The 17,273-nt window shown below is 45.8% G+C and overlaps 1 protein-coding gene and 2 long non-coding RNA genes across 3 annotated transcripts; 2 read left to right on the forward strand and 1 right to left on the reverse strand.

The window, feature by feature from the left end:
- Positions 1–1,752: 1,752 nt before the first annotated feature.
- Positions 1,753–5,906, reverse strand: LOC120690789. The gene is made up of 4 exons (XM_039973599.1): positions 5,688–5,906; positions 5,591–5,603; positions 3,398–3,573; positions 1,753–2,350 (listed from the first exon to the last, which is right to left on the reverse strand). The coding sequence occupies exons 3-4, from the start codon at positions 3,506–3,508 to the stop codon at positions 1,898–1,900; spliced, it is 564 nt and encodes a 187-aa protein (XP_039829533.1). The 5' UTR covers positions 3,509–3,573; positions 5,591–5,603; positions 5,688–5,906; the 3' UTR covers positions 1,753–1,897.
- A 181-nt stretch (positions 5,907–6,087) lies between these two features.
- LOC120690790 lies at positions 6,088–12,056 on the forward strand. Its single transcript, XR_005681940.1, has 6 exons — positions 6,088–6,281; positions 9,596–9,744; positions 10,395–10,552; positions 10,654–10,827; positions 11,535–11,687; positions 11,810–12,056. It is a non-coding gene; the product is annotated as an uncharacterized LOC120690790 (long non-coding RNA).
- A 195-nt stretch (positions 12,057–12,251) lies between these two features.
- Positions 12,252–13,176, forward strand: LOC120690791. Its single transcript, XR_005681941.1, has 3 exons — positions 12,252–12,268; positions 12,394–12,485; positions 12,566–13,176. It is a non-coding gene; the product is annotated as an uncharacterized LOC120690791 (long non-coding RNA).
- Positions 13,177–17,273: the final 4,097 nt, after the last annotated feature.

Consider the following 17,273-nt stretch of genomic DNA (forward strand, 5'->3'; position numbering starts at 1 on the left):
CCAAAAGGAACAGTGCAGGAGATGATCATCGCTTGCCCTGGCGAAAAGGTGCACTGTGCTTAATCGATTGACAGCAAAATGTGCGCTCTTATCTGGTTATCTCAGGCAGCATGTGGACACCAATAATGCCTGCTGCAAGTCTTAAGAAACTGTCCACCTCCTGCCGGGCCGCGTTTTTGGTCCTGGCCTCCCCTCCCGGGGGATCGAGTTTTTTTCTTTTCTTTTACGTGTCAACTTGTTTCACTACTGGCAGAATTCCGTTTCTCCTTTCATTTTCGCTTTGGTTCGTGCTCCTCCTTTCCGTCTCCCTTTGCGCCTGGTCCATGCATGGGTGTGCCCTCTTTGCGCGCGTGATCCGAGCGATGGCCCAGTCTCCTCGCATCCCGTTTCCGCGGTAGCTTATACAACCCTGCAACACCGTTCTTCTTCTCATCAGTCATCACCCTTTTACTTTCGTGAAAGACTTGTATAGGCTGCTTATTGCTGCTCGTAGCCACTCTCGCCGCGCTAGCATACATTGGGCACACGATGGTTTAGTGCGTGGTCAATCTCGCCAAGGTGATCGATGGATAGGCACCACGTCCCTTTCTTTCGCCCCCCTCCCCCAATGGCTTTATGCCTTGCTTCCGCTGGAAGCGACACGTTCAGGTCCAGCACCCACTCTGGCGAAACGTTGCCACCCTCTTCGGTTTCTCCCCCTGTCCCGGGGCGGAAGAGCGCACAAAATATCGGCGTCACGCGCGCGCACAGAATTGAGCCGCCGCACCAGCCCGTGGCCTGTGTTCGTGTCGTGTCAGGGTCGGTGTGAGCGTGGACGTTCCGGGAGAGGTTCAGCGAGAAGCCTTGGGCCAGGCGATGACGCGAACCCGTCAATCCCCCGCACTGTTTCGAGACGCGACAGGCGATCACAACCCTGTCGGGGCGTGGCTGCACGAACCGTGGGGTAATTCTGCGATGATTAGAGCCCCAACATTCTCTCCCCGATGATGGCGCCTGGCGGTGGCAAGATGGGGCGATGAGTGACGAGAGGCCTGATGGACGATGGAATGGATGGGGAGGGAGCGGCAGCGGCAGCGGCAGCGCGCGGCGGCACCCATCATCTCAGCGCGGGGGCGCACGCTCTCGTCCAGCACAGGGGAGCGCAGCGAATGATGCCGAGCCGCGGCAGCCCCGCTTGGCGGTGTGGCGTTCCACGACCATGCCTGCCGTTCCCTTTTTTCCGGAAGCACCACCGTTCCTGGCGCTGGCCACCGCACATGCCACGGCTACCAACTTCGCCTCCAGAGCCGATTGATATGGATCCCCATCTACGTGTACGGAAAACATGTACTGCAGGTCGTCTCTCAGATCAACCACTAGGCCCCGAAAATTTTCCTACAGTCTCCATCACATCGAATCTTCAAACACGTGCTGAAGTATTAAATGCAGTTGAAAAAATAAATAATTATACAATTCAACTGTAAATGACGAGACGAATCTTTTAAATCTAATTGTCAAATAACAACAAAAATACTACAGCACCGAAATACAAAATTTTTTGCGAACTAAACATGACCCGGAATGGGCACTGCCGCGACAGCCAACAGAGCACAGCGGCCCCTGACCCTGAGGCCGATTTGGTTCGGGCGCACGGCAGTCTTCGAACCTGCTTCCACGGCATGAACGCCGCTGAGTCGAATCCTTCTAAAAGGCGTCTCCAATGATCACACAAACAAATCGCATCATCTTTCAGCCAACGAGACCACGAGAACATCAGGAGAACAACTCAGTATCAGAAAAAAGTGGCATATCACAACAGGGTGGTAGTGATCGCGGCCATGATAGCAGAACACCATGCCACAGGCTGCTCATTTTGCAAGTACCAGAAAAGTCGCCCATATTTCCATACATCAAAAGCTCAGTCAAGGTAGAGCTTCACATTGATCCCGTTATCGATCAGCGACTGGACAACAGCCCTGATCTTCCCCTCGAACCTGTCCCGCTCCCTCGGCGTGTAGGTGCAGGTGTAGACGTCGGCCTCCTTCGCCCTCTCCGCCAGGAAACGGCCCACGGCCAGGCAGGCCGGTATGTCGGACCTCGACTTGAGCGCAGCCTTGATGTCCTTCGAATTGGTCCCCGCGACCGCGACCTGCCTGCACGTCGAACGGTGCGTGAGGGACGCCGAGACAAAGCGCTTGGAGATGAAGACGTCGAGCGTGAAGGGCTCCATGTGTGCGATAGTGCGCTGCTTGAAAGAAATGTGCTTGTGCGGGTTCTTCGATCTCTTTTCCTTTTTGTATGTGTAGGGTCTACTGTTGTCTTCATCCACAAAGTCCTCCACGCCAAAGAAGCTCCTGGAAGAGCTTAAGATCTGGAAAGGGGAAAACGATCACGTATCAGCTAATGATTCTTTAAAAGAAATGTCAAACAGGTAGAAAACACACACACAACCCAACACCTTTCAGGAAGTGAATCTAAAAAGGAAACATGTACAAAAACACATTCAGCATTAATGATTGCTGACATAGATTGCGGGTGTCATTTTACTCTTAATTGTGAATTGTTGCATCTTTGGTAAGTGAATTGTTTATCTAGTGTATCAATGTGCAGCTTATATGCCATTGTGAGAATGACTGTAAAAGTTCAATAGAAATAGTCGGAGAAAGTTTTAAGCCTTGGGAAATACATGGCATCATTGAAACTGAAAGCTTAAAATGTACAATCACGGAAATGTTGGAATACAGGCCTGAGTTATTTTCTGGCTTTGTTTGCGCCAATTGTGTGACCATTCATTTTGTTCCTATGTTAATGGAATAGCAGCTCTAGGGCCTTTCTTTCCAAAAAAAAAAAATCAGTGCAAATATTGCAGTAAAAATTTCAGCATTGCATGTATTCCCAGAAAAATCTATACTGGATACCCACAGGCCTATGACTAGTTTTGTAGAATGACTTGTATGCATTACCACATGGATAAAAGGCTTATTGGCACTTGCTCTTTCATCATGTTCACAAACAAAGGTAAGCTATTTGCAGCCACTAATCATCAAATATTATAAGATGGATTAGGTTAGGTCATCGGAGGACTGAGTGGCTGCCAAGCTATTATATTGGCATAATAGCCATGAGATATCCATAATAATGATCTTTCATGCCTCAAATCCAATTGCAAGCAAGGCTACTGGGAAATGGAAACAATAGCCTACTGGATGTTTTGCAAAAATGTTACATTAACTCAAGCAGAACGTTTTTATCCCAAAAATCTTTAATAGAAAAAGAAAAGAGAAACACAATTTGCATCATTGCATATTAAACATTTTAGCACAATTGTCAGCTAGAGAGTTTGCTCGGTTAAATCCAAACATACATCTCTCGAGTGTTAAATACTTAAACCATTTTGGTCAGGTAATGATCTTGTTACCTGTCCACTGTGAAATCGATTCCAGCATGTATATAGTGCCGGTACGGGATTTCCTTCCTGCAGCACATATGCACCTTGTCTCCATGACTGGCTCAAAATGTTCTTCAGCATCTTTACCTCAACAGCAACCAGTGGTCAGCAGAAAGGGAACTTTGTAGACAAGCTTTTAGGTTGATCTGTAAGAAACAAAAGTTCTATTACAGCTAGTTCAATTGGATACAGATATATAAGTTTGTTCAGCAAATCATTCCTTAGATAACGTGTTAAGGCACTTCTGCTCTACCGCCCTGTACAGGCTCCTATCTGATGATTCCCAATTTGAGAAGAGCAGGTAAATCAAGTAATAAACCATCGTTTAGGCAATTAACCTACACAAGGATAATCAGACAAAGGAAAACGGGCCGGATGGTTGTACCTACAGACGCAATCTCCACATGAACTATGTCAAACAAACAAACATAACAGATTGGAAGCACATGATAACGGAGCCTATAGGAGGCTGAGCACGAATGGGAGAGAGGCAGTAGCGGGTGGAGTTGAGGGATGGCAAGGTTTTGGATGAATTTACAGTTTATAATAGTAGCGGTCGCACAAACTAGTTGGGTTGTGGTGGCCTTGACCGGCGACCAGTGGCAGAACTGGCAGAATTTCACGCCTAGGTAAGGATGGCAACGGGGCGGGTTTGGTGCGGATATCCGCGGGTTTTGGGTTTGCGGGTTTCGGGTTTGGTTCTTGATTTTTACCCGCGGATTTTCGGGTTCGGATACCCGAAATATTTCGGGTTTGGGGCGGATCCTAAAATATACCCGCGGAGCTCCGTTGGGCCTCCGAAGTTTTTCAACCCAGTAAAAGCCCATCTTAAAACCCTAATTATATAAAGCTGCAATCCTTCTATTCCTCACCTACCCCACCCTTCCCAACCCATCCGCACCCGGCGCCGCAGTCCGCAGGTCGCCCCCCAGATCTGCCCTGTACGCATGCGGGCGGCGCTTCTCGCTCTTGGCGTCGCGATGGCTGTAGCCGCCGCCGTCCTGCTGGACGGACATGCACAGCACCCTCCGCCAGCCCGTCCCCTTCCTAGTCTTTTCTTGATTGGCCAAGCAGCGCCCTCTGCCAGCCCGTCCCCTTCTTGGTCTCTTCTTGATTGGTCAAGTAGGACAAGAAACTGGAGAAGAAGAGGAAGAAACAGGGACGGAGGTGGCGAGCTGCAACTAGCGCTAACAACATGCAGGGGAAGGAGGAGCATCACAAGGCAAGGGAATCCCGGGAGCCAAGGGAAGCTCGCCTGCTCCTCGAAGACGCGCTGGCCTCCTGCGCCAGCGCAGGCCCGCCGCCGCGGATCTGGGTGCGGGGTTCTACAGAGGTCGCGTTGTACTGTGTGCAAGTCGGATTATTCGGGTTTCGGATTATCCGTTGGGTTTCGGGTATCCGCGGGTTTTGGTTTTGGGGATGAATTCTCACCCAAAAAGGAGTTCGGGGCGGGTTCGTGTTTTAGATTCGGGTTTCGGTTTTGGGTGCCCAGACACTCCACCCGAACCGAACCCGACCCATTGCCATTCCTACGCCTAGGGCCACTTATCTAAGCACTTAAAGCACTCAAACTAGTCCACATACCAATAGTTACAATAGCGGGAGTCTAAACATTATTAAATTGCATGATTTCGTATGTATTCTCAATTCCAAGTCTAATTGTTCAACAAACTCAATAAAAATTTGAAGAACTATAAAGAAGTACCTAACTAGTGCCGAGTTGGTTCATCCCCACCTATCAATTTATCTAACTTCAAAATATACGCTTTTTTGGCTGCATCCATAATGTTTGGATGCATTTGCTCAGTTGGTATGCGTAGCCCAGGATCTGCAACAATGTCATCATCATTGAGCACAACATGAGGATCATTGCTAGCACCTCTTGATTGGGTTTCTGCATTACCGGCATCCGCATTGCTAGCTCTAGATGCTATTATTTCACGCTGTACTACACTCTCTGATTGTTGTTCAACTTCAACGGAAGGTTGGGTACTTGGGTTAGTGGGTCAACAGACGTAGGAGACGAAGGAAAAGAACAAGATGTCCTCTTCATTATGTAATCTAGCCTACAGAACGGGGCATATATAAGCTCATAAGTTAATATGTCCAATTTTATTTGAGAAAATGGGTATTGCATTGCAGGATTGGGGGAATCAAGCTGACCTTGATGCTTGGCTGCTAATTGAGGGATTGGACGTCCCTCAATTTCTTGTTGCCTTGGCCGTTCGCCTGCGGCCTGCCGTCCGCGGATCCGCGCCTCCGCAGTGCACCGATCCGCGTCTGGCTCCAGGCGTTGCGCTTGCACCGCCGAAACGCTGGCCTCCAGTCGCCGCCGCCCCCGGGTCCCGGGCCTCAGACGCCGGCTCGCCCTCCTCCCGTCTGCCCGAGCTGCGTAGGGCGCCCCAGGCCGCTTGCGCCGCCAGCAGGCAATTTTGCTAGGGTTGGACGCCGCCAACGAAGACGAGACGGCCGGGCAAGCTACTACTCATCCCGTCGTCCGCTCGGAGCCTGTGCAAGGGCCAATTGCTGTGCTGCACGATGGAGGGGGCAAGTTCCTGGGCCGCGAAAGAAGTTGGGCCGGCCGCTGACTAGGGCCGCTCTACATAAATGTTCATTGGGCCACGGGAAAAACCAGGGAGCGCCTGTCGTTGCTGGCGGTGGCGGCAGGTTGCCCCCGCCGTCGCCACTTAGACCGGGGACGGGGAGAGGGGGTACGTCCCGGGCGTCGACGGTGACCGTCGAGGGAGAGCGAGCCTAAGTCATCGCCTCCGACACCGCCGCCGCCTTGAACCGAGCCCGACTCCGCCCGTCCGTCCACTCCGTCGTCCCCTCCGCCCACCCTCCTCCTGGAAAGGTGAAGGGCGAAGCTAGAGCCAATGGGTGCGGGTGCCTAACTTCGTCCAGACTCATATGATATTCAAATAAAGGATAATGTATTCTAATAATAGCAATGCTAATTTAGTCAATAGTCAATACATACGATACGAAAATTAGTAGAGGCTAGGAAACAACATTCACCAGTCACAATCTGTAGTCCGTAACAAAATAATTAAATAAACATGCCATTGATCACTTTAGCCAAAAACCAAAAACGTTGACAAAAGATGTTCCATATAGCAAAATATATGATCGAACCGAAAGAAAAAAGAACAAATAGGTCAATTATTTAGCAAAGAAAATATAGGATTGTCCATTGAAAGTTAAAGTAGATGCACTATATTACCTCTTAGAGATCATATTTACGCCATTTTCCTTCCATTGTCATGAAACGATGAACCACAGCCTCATTGCTAACTTTCTTCATTTCTTCTTTTTCTATGTAGCAAATAAGGCTATGACTTAGGTGGTCATCACCCATACGATTAGATAAACTTGTTTTCACAATCTTCATGCTAGAAAAACATCTCTCAACTGTTGCTGTGGCGATAGGCAATACTAGCACAAGCTTCAAAAGTCGATAGACCAATGGGTACAAACGATATTTCCCTGTCTCAACCAATTTTTGAGAGAGCTCACCAATAGTGTTTATGTTGGAGAATCTGTCATCTGCTCTCACATCAGCAATGTAAAGGCGAAGTTGGTGGCTAAGGTCCCTCAAATCATCATTGCTAAAATCATCAGGATATAGTTTCGCTAAGCTCATCAAATTCTCCCCATTGAAAGCTTGAAATGATTCTCTTGGATTGAAAGCAGCTGAGCAAACAAGCAATTGAGAGGTTGTCTCACTAAATCGGCTATCAAGCTCTTGAACTAACCAATCAATAATGTCATTAAAGCAATCCACTGCATAGTGATGCTTGTTTGTAATTCCTGATTTTTTTCTAGGCTGTCGATGATCAATATATGTACTTTCCATTTCCACTCTATCTATTTCATGCAAGTCACAAAACTCATTCACTTCATCTAATAGTTTGTCCCAACCATCTCTTCTAAGATCATGTAAATGGAGTCTAGTGGAATTCACACATCCAATGGCATTCACAATGTCTTGATCCTTGCGTTGCAATGCTAATGACAATGTATTTGTGGCAGTTAAAGTAGTCAATAAGAGATGCAAATAGAAGACAAAGTCAAAAGATTGGAAGTATACCAAAAGATTTGATGATTGATCTCTATTCTTCCAATCTCTATCATCCTTTTCAACAACCTTTAGCACTTCAACTATTGTAGAAAACATGTTGACTAAACTTTTTAGAGTTTTATAATGAGAACTCCATCTTGTATCTTCGGGTCTTTGAAGACATTGCTCTTGATTTAATCCTGTCCCAGTCTCAAGTTGCCCACAACCTAAAGCCTTTTGTACTTGCTCATAATTGATATCTCTAATCATATCCCTTCTCTTAGCCGATCCATCCACCACATTTAGTAAGATAGAAATCATGTTCAAAAAATTGCTAACGCCTTTATGCTTTCTCATGGTTGCCACAATAACTAACTGAAGTTGGTGAGCAAAGCAATGCACATAATAAGCTGCTTTACTATCTCTCAAGATCAAAGATTGCAAGCCATTCAACTCACCTCGCATATTGCTAGCACCATCATATCCTTGGCCTCGACATTGCTTTAAGCTTATTTTAAACTTTGCAAGAAGAGAATCAACGGATGACTTGAGGTGGGAAGAAGTTGTTTCAGTCACATGCACAAGGCCAACGAACCTCTCTTTCACAATCCCACATTTGTCAACATACCTCAAGACCACAGCCATTTGCTCTTTGCAAGAAACATCTCTTGACTCATCAACTAGCAAGCAAAACACATCACCCCCAAGTTCTTCAAGGATAGATTGTATAATCTCATTTGCAAAACATTCAACAATGTCCCTCTGAATTTCTGGAGCAAGCAAACAACTATTCTTTGTAGCATCTGTAGTCACGACTTTGTGTAATATTGGATCATGTTCCGCTAAGCAATCATAGAACTCCTTGAAGTTCCCTCTATTGTAGGATTCTTTAGACTCATCATGGCCACGGAAAGACAATCCTTGCTTCAACAGTAGCCTAGCAGTGTCAATGGATCCATTTAACCGAGTAAAGTACGCCCTCTTAGCAACTTCAGTGATCTGATTGTATTGTACATCTATATGTTGCTTTCTATTTAACAAATCATCACAATTCTTCATTGCATTATAGTGTAAGCCACCAACCTCACCCATATGTGATCTTAGCCTTTTTTCCTATGAAAACCATTCCAACCATTAACCACAAATGCATCATATCCTGCATCTTTCTTTTCTCTAAACAAGAAACAATAAAAGCAATATGCTCTCTATGTTTTCTCACTATATTCAAGCCAAGGACCAAACTCATCAAACCATTCTCGCATAAATCTCCTTTGCTTATCTTTCTATCCAATATTTAGAAGAGGGAAATTTATTCCGCGAGGTTAACAAGGTCCATTCTCCAAGTATTTTTTTCTCACCTTTTCTCACAAGTTAGGATGATAAGAATCAATTTCTTTTCTTAAACCGGGGTCATATTGAATCTCCTCATCCCAATTAATTTCATCTTCAGCCGCACAGCTAGCTTTCCGCTTAAAATATCTCTCCATAGTTACCTAAAATTTATTCATTTGCAAAATTAAATTGCAGTTTGTAGTCTAACCTAAATATCTAATAAAATCAAAATGGATAAAGCAATTGAAATTGATTGATTCATGATGGTCAGTACTCACCTCTGTGACCCAGCAGGAACACCTCGAGAGCAGATGCGCAGAGTGGAGGGGCGGCCGGCGGCCTCCTGCCTAGGTGCCGCGCTGGGCGTCTCGCGTTGGCGGAGTGGCGGACTGGCGAAGCGCGCCTGCGCGGACACAAGCGCGTGTTGACGTGACGGGGCGGCCAGCCAGGGCCGCGGCGCCGCGCGGCCGGCGGCGCCGCGGCCGGCAGGGAGTCGCGGCTGGCGTTGCGTCGCCGGCACGAGCACGTAGCCTAGTACGATGGAGATGCTAGCGAATGCGGTGAAGGAGGCGGACGGTCGAGGCTTCGATCGGAAGGAACTGCGGCTGCTGCACGCTTTTGCCTGTGTTGGCTTCTTGGGCTGTTGGGTGGGCTAGGGGTGCCTCGTATTGAGCTTGGGGGTGCTAATAGGGCCAAATTCCAAACTTTCTAAAGGATTTTTACAAATGGAGGGGTGCCTGGGCACCCACAGGCCCCTATTGGGCTCCGCCCCGAAGGTCGGAAGACTTCGGGAGCAGGAGATTGAAATAAAGATCAATAAGTTGGAGGAGTTGGAGTGGAGATTAATTAGTAGGTGGGGCAAAAAAACATTCTCAAGAGGGTGTTTTGAAGGTTTTACCGCCGGCTAACTTTGTCAAGTACATAGGTATCGATCTGATGCCGGCCTATCTGTTTATTTGCATCCTATTGTTTTGTTTCTCTTCATGGGCATTACGCGAACTGCTATATGATGCCACAGTATTTTCTTTCCCCAACACACCCGATTTTTTCCAGCACCCAATCTTCACCCTCTCAAAAAAAAAACACCGGCGAGGCCCCTCATCTTCGAGACTTATCTCGTCCAGTCCAGTGAGTTAAGAGTGTAGCGTTAGGGATTTAGTAGTTGGTGTTCGGGAGTGGGAGTTGGGGTTTGGGGCTTAGAGGAAGGCCTGGGAGGAAGGAGGCGGTTGTGGGTGAGGACGCGAGGGCGCCGCGGTGGTGGAAGATGACGGTGGGGGCTTGCTAAAGGAGAACTGTTGATAAAATTTCGATGTACTCCCTCCGTTTCAAATTGCAGATCGTTTTGTTTTTGTTAGGTACAAACATCTACGGACTTAGAGAAGCTAAAACGAATTACAATTTGGAACGGAGGGAGTAGATCCTAGGGCTAAAAAACTTAAGTGTAGGAGGGGATAAGATGCCTGGGTACAGAGTGGACATCCCCTCAATAAACATGATTTATGTCTTTATACTGTTGCTTCAAAAGAATTAATGATTCTTTTTTTTCCTTATGCTGCTACTTCTTTCTTTCAAAAGATCTGTTGGCAGAAGCATGGGGATGGGGAATTCTGGTGCCATATGATCATAGCGTTGAGTTGCCTGACTATTGCAGCTACCTTGAGCACTATTACAAGGAAAATTGCAATGCTATTACTGAAGTTACTGGCAGCAACTTGGTTGATGTGGCTGAAACTGTAAGTGTCGAACTGTCCCCTCTTCTGAACCATCAGTTCAAGCTTGCTCCTAACTTTTTTTTGCTTGTGGTGTTTGCCATTTTAAACTGGCTGTCAAGTAGTGTCTCAAGAAGGAGAATGAACTTGTGTCTTTGTGGGGTAGTAAATCGAAAGAATGGACGGATGGTTTCTTACCCAGAAAAATTTATATTCTGAGTAGCCTGATCCAGGAGTTTGCAGGCAAAGTCAAACGAACAGGAGAGGGAATTTCTGTTGCTTCCACTGCAGCTTTGTTGGTATGCACCTCAACTGGCCTTAATAGACCAAACAAATCACTTGTGATATTTGACCATAGAAATGCTATTCCTCTCTCTGCATTCTAATGACCAAATGTGATATCGCACAGACAACTAAACTGAGTAGAAATGCTATTCCCCTCTTTGGATTCTAACTGCATTCTATTTGGAACTATTTCAATCTCTGCCCAGTTGTGACCATGACATTGAAACTATTTGTACTCGTAACAAGATAAATGTTCTCTTCCATGCAATCTTGAAAATACTACTGGGGCATAATTCAGGTAGCTGTACAAACTACAAATTGGTCTGAACTACCACAACATGACCAAGGATTCCTGTCTTACCGCCATAATTTACATTTTATCTGATTTCAAGTCGTTGGCCTTTTGCACATCGGCTGACCAAGTTGAGTCTTTTTAGCACAACACAAGGAGCTTATGTAAACCTGTCTGCCTAGTACTAAAAGCGGTTCCCTTGATCTATCTGACATTTGGCTTTCTGTTATTAAAAACACTCCCAAACATTTAATTTGTATTGTATCAGTGGTTGCTAGATCATGGCCTGTACCTTGCATACTTACTGTTTCACCTGTTATCTACCTGGATGTTTGGACTCACCATCGCATCCTTTAGTTAAAGTATACTGGCTCCTTGGGTAGCTTTTTTTTTAATCATGTTATTTGATTTTCTTATGATCGATTCTAGTGTATCACCAAGGAGGCTAACCTGATCTGTGAGATGCTGAATTATGGTGCCAGTCCCACGGATTACTTAATCATCCAGAGCACTGAGATCCGCATGTGCGCTTTAAGTCTTATGAGCCACCAATATGGAGTTCCTGCCGCTGCTGCTATGGTGGTACGTCCCTGCCTGCATCATGCCTCTTAATGTTATCAATATCCATTCATTTCTTTTGTTTTTACAAGCAATTATGTGCACTAACCGCTAAGTGATGGGTGGCTGGTTGGCTTGAATTGAAGGGAATCATGAAGGAAACCGATAAAATATGTGACTGGTTGAGCAAAAACAAAGAGCCTTTTGATCCTTGTGACATTGACTTGGATAATGATTTTGAGTTGGGTCGCCATGTTCGGGTCAGAACCCTGCACTTAATGATCAGCATACTGGCAGAGTCCCCCTTTTTCTGTTCCTGCTGCTGCTGGGCACAAACTTGTTGAGGAAAAATCTTTTAGTGGAAATGTTCCTAGAAATGATGGGAATGATATTACTCCTGCTGAAGCAGCAAACAGCGGCGGATCTAAGGGGGGGGGGGGGGGGCTGGGGGGCTCCAGCCCCCCCTAAGAGGGGTTAACTACACTCAAATTACTGTAGCAAGACCCCTAAATCACCATTAAATCTTCACACAAATCAACATCTCTATTGTTTCAGCCCCCCTTCCCTCCAATCCTGCATCCGCCACTGGCAGCAAACACTACATGGTATGGATAGTCTATCCTTTGTTGACACAACACAGTTTATAAAGTGTTTGTTTATGATATCTGAGAGTTAGGTTGCTTATTGTCGAGAAGCATTGTGATACTGTTCATTTTACTGTGCTAACCAGGGACAACTTAAAAGATCAGGAAAATATCACTGGTGCAGATATTAGTAGGAGGAGGAGGATGGAAGGTACGAACAAAGAAGCAAATGACCAAGGTACACTCCTTGTCAAGCGGTGAAATTGCAAAATTCTGGTAACTATGCCTTCATATTTCTCCTGCAAAATTTTGAAGCAGAACTTGGCAGCTGCCAAAGCAGAAGAAAGCTAAGCAAGACGGCAGCTGCCACAACCTTGGGCTTGGAGACGATCCTGTAGTCCCTCTTCGGCGGGGGTACCTCATGGGGAGTTCAGAAGACATCAGGGAAAATCAGATGGTCTGTTCCGATGAGGATAGGAGGGCCTTTGATTTTTCATCCGAAGATTTGGAAGTGAGCTGTGATGCAGCACGGGTAGCCCTGCAAATGGCCTCAAAACCAAATCATATCCACACCAATCCATTCTAATAAGAAAAACTAAGACTCCGGAAATCATATCCATCTTCCACTAGATTTGGAGTACATATATCTTCCAGTGTTAGAGATTCGTGCTACAATTATAATTACATCCGAGATAGCACCGCACGTGGGCGCCAGGCATATACCTACACACAGCAGCATGCGCTTGGAGCAGGGGGGCAATGATGGGATATCCACGTGTCACGATCCAAAGAGAGAGGATGGGAAGTTTAACATATTCCCAAACTTCAATCGACGTTTTCTTTTCAACCATATATCAAATTAAACATCTGTTTGAACCATAGTATCCGTTGGAATTAATCCAATAAAATGAGATCCAATATGCTATTTTTATTTTTTTAATCGAACAGTTCAATATTTTAATATACTAGTTCAACAATTTAATATATAATTATAACATTTGCAATATACTGTTTCAACATTTTTCTAAGAAATGTTGAATTAATTTTTCCAAAATGTCAAATTATTTTATCTAAAATGTTGAATCTGCTTGACAATATTATTGAATCCATTAAAAGAGTTAAGTAAAAGGATAAAGTACTAGACTAGTCTAGCTTCCGTGCTCGATGATAATGCCATCACTATTTGTTGGCTGCCGTTTTACCGTTGCAATGCCTTCTCTCCCCTCTCTCATCGTTCTGTTGTTCTCGATACATGGGCAAGAGGACTGAGTTGGGCTGGGCCATGCGGGCAGGTGTAGGGTCGAGATGGCGGACTAGAGGGGTGAATAGTCCTTTCTAAAACTAACTACGCCGGCTAACCGAAACTTATACAGAATTGAAACTATTCGCTTAGCCAAGCTTCACCCCTCTAACTATGACTCTAAGACACCTCCAAAAAGATACTACACAAAGCAAATGGAGTGCCAAGCTAGTAAGAGCTCTCCTAACAATTCTAATGCCAAGTCACACAAGCCTAAGCATTATTACTTCACAAACCGGGGGAGCTCCTACACAATTCTAATGAGCAAAAGCACAAAACCAAACCTAAGCTCACTAGATGCTCAAGGACAAGGATACACAATCCAAATCCAAGAATTCAACTTGCTTAGCTACACAATCTAAGCACGGGCAACTAATTAAGCTACACAATCTAACTAGTTACACTAGAATCTCTACTTCTAGCTACACAAGCAAGAAGATGATTATCAAGCTACACAATCTAACTAATCACTAGAGAGCAACTACACAAGTACAAGATATAGATGAATGTAAATACAAGGCTTATGATTTGGAGAATGCAAACCACCGAGAAGAGTAGACAAAATTGACACGGTGATTTTTATCCCGAGGTTCACTTGGTTGCCACCAAACTAATCCCCGTTGAGACAAGCTCCAAGGTTGCCGCCGATCCTCTATCTAGTGGTGACTCTCAAGTCACACTCTCCCACGAGGATTGGTCACACCGAGCTCTACCACATGATCCGGCCGGACCACTTGTTGCTCTTCACGTCTCGCTCAACTAGAGTTGCTCTTCGCGGCTCCCGCGGGATGAGCACAATACCCCTCATAATCTCTTCTCCAGAGCACCGCACAATCTTCTTGCGGGCTTCAACGGAGCCTCTTGCCACCAAGCCGTCTAGGAGGTGGCAACCTCCAAAAGTAATAAGCACACCGGCTTGCAACACGATCACCTAGTGCCACTCGATGCAATCTCTCAAAGCAATCACACTAGAATCGCTCTCTCACTCGATCGGATGATTACTATCAAGCTAGAGTGAGTAGAGGGCTCTCAAGCACTCTCACACATGGACACCAAGTCCCTAAGGTGCTCAGCAACCTCAAATGGCCGGCCACACCCTCTATTTATAGAGGGAGGCCCCAAACTAGCCGTTACACTCAAATCCCGTGAAAATAGAGTATTCGCGGACTGTCCGCCTCACAGAGACCGGACCGTCCGCCATTCAAAACCAACGGCTAGAACTGCAATGATTATGTGTCAGAGTCGACCGTTAGAGCCCCGGGCGGACTGTCCGCACCCCTAGGGCGGACCGTCCGCGGTTCAAAACTTCGAACCAACCGATTTGCAAACGTCTCTGACTAAATCTGGAAGTGACCGGCGGACTGTCCGCTCCGCAGGAGCGGACCGTCCGCCATTCAAAAAGTGAGCACACACAGAAACCGCAGTGTTTCTGTCCCAGAATTTTCAGTAGGAGGCGGACCATCCGCCCCCAAGGGCCGGACCGTCCGTAGTACAAGTTGGACACCCAAGACAGAACTACCAAGTTTCTCCACCCGTTTCAGCTTTTAAAGGCGGACCGTCCGCCCCCATGGACCGGACGGTCCGCAGTTCATTTTGGACCACCAACAGAGCCAAAAACGGTTATGTTCGAGCTCATCCGAGATAACGGCGGACCGTCCGCCCCCAAGGAGCGGACCGTCCGCAGGTCTATTTCCAGCAGAAATATACCTCGGTAAAACGGCCATAACTTTTAGCTCTAATATCCAAATTTGGTGATCTTGGACTCTATGGAAAGCTTATTCAGAGGGCTACACAACCCAACGGAATATTTGATCCAAAACACAATGGATCAAAGTAGTATTTCACTCCAAGAGCCAACCTAATCTCTGAAAAACACCGAAAAGCCTTTCTTGCTCCCCCAAGTTGATAAACATCAACTCCAACTCTTTCTCCTTTGCAAAAGTGCCAACACCACCACGTGAATAACACCATGTGCATGTGTGTTAGCATTTCACAATCATTTTCAAAGAACTTTCACTTGATCTCACCACACCACTCGATCCTAGCAACATCGCAATGTTAGATCGCTCAAGTGGCACTAGATGACCGATATGCAAACAAGTTTGCCCCTCTTAATAGTACGGCCATCTATCCTAAATCCGGTCATGCACTTCTCTACACAACCTTTGACCGGTGAAATGAAATGCCCTACAAGTCATACCTTTGCCTTGCGCATTCCATTTCATCTTACCAAATATTGATGCCACACAAGCACCAAACTCCATCAAGCCTTTTGGTCATCATCATGAGTCAACACTTGGCTTGATCTTTCTTGAATGATATGATCCACTCCATATCATCACATGACCTCTTTGGTCCATCGATCTTAACCTTGCTCGCTCTTCACCGTTGCCCCGGTCCATCGGCGCCAAATCTTGCCCAAGCTTCACCGCCTCGCGGTCCCTCGCTTCAAAGCCTTGACTTGTCCTTCTCCTTTGCAACCGGTCCATCAAGCCAAGCCTTGTCTTGATCTTCTCCACTTTGGTCACAAAACTCTATGTCATGTCTCATATGCAATGAGTTCCTCCATCACACTATATGAGCATACCATCAACCCTTAGCCATTTCTCCTCCATGGCACATGTCGCTCATACTAGTGTCTTTGTGTGGACTAATCTCCTGTGTATCTTGACATAAACATTTATTAGTCCACATAAGTTGTCACTCAATTACCAAAACCAAACAAGGGCCTTTCAGCAGGTGAGCCGATCTGGGCGGTGCGACAAGTCGATTAACTATCTTCCGGACGACACATAGGGACCCCCCTAAGACCCTGTTTGGTTCCAAATAAGTCACCTACTTATAAGTCAAAAAGTGAAAAAAATGACTTATTTTACCAAACAGTCCCAACTTATAAGTCACCAAACTTATAAGTCATAAATTGGTACACCCCACCTTAAAACTTATAAATCACCCCTTTTTTCTTCTTTTTCATATGGGACCACACCTTTTTCACAACAGCCCTAACTTATAAGTCATCTACAACCAAACAACACCAACTTATAAGTCACTTGGTTTTAGTCACTTGACTTATGGAAACCAAACAGGACCTAATATTACCCACACCACTCCAAACCACCACCACCACAAACCAATCCAACCCAAACATTTCAGCTCATGATGTAATAAACTATTAGTCAAACTATGGTTATAACCCAATAAGAACTCCTTTCTCCAAAAAAATTTATAGTGTAGATTTTGCCACAGCGTTTTGCACAGAGTAGCTACTAGTTATACCGAGTTATCTCCAATGAATTTCAGTCAATTTCGATAAAATTTTATAGTGTGAATGCGATGTTTTATTTTTAGGGTCCGGTTCTTCACGTGGAACCCACGTATAATTCTAGTCACGCTGCTTTGCACAGAGTAGCTCCTAATCATATTGAGTCATCTCCAACAAATTTCAGTCAATTTCGATAAAATTTTATAGTGTGAACGCGAGGTTTTATTTCTAGGGTCCGGCTCTTGACGTAGGACCCACGTATAATTCTAGCCATGCTGCTTTGCACAGAGTAGTTCCTAGTCATACTGAGTCATCTCCAACAAATTTCAGTCAATTTCGATAAAATTTTATAGTGTGAACGCGAGGTTTTATTTCTAGGGTCCGGCTGTTGACGTGGGACCCACGTGTAATTCTAGCCACACTGCTTTGCAAAAAATAACTGCTAGTCATACTAAGCCATCTCC

The sequence above is a fragment of the Panicum virgatum genome, chromosome 9N (genome assembly GCF_016808335.1).
Source record: "Panicum virgatum strain AP13 chromosome 9N, P.virgatum_v5, whole genome shotgun sequence".
In the NCBI taxonomy this organism is placed as follows: Eukaryota; Viridiplantae; Streptophyta; class Magnoliopsida; order Poales; family Poaceae; genus Panicum; species Panicum virgatum.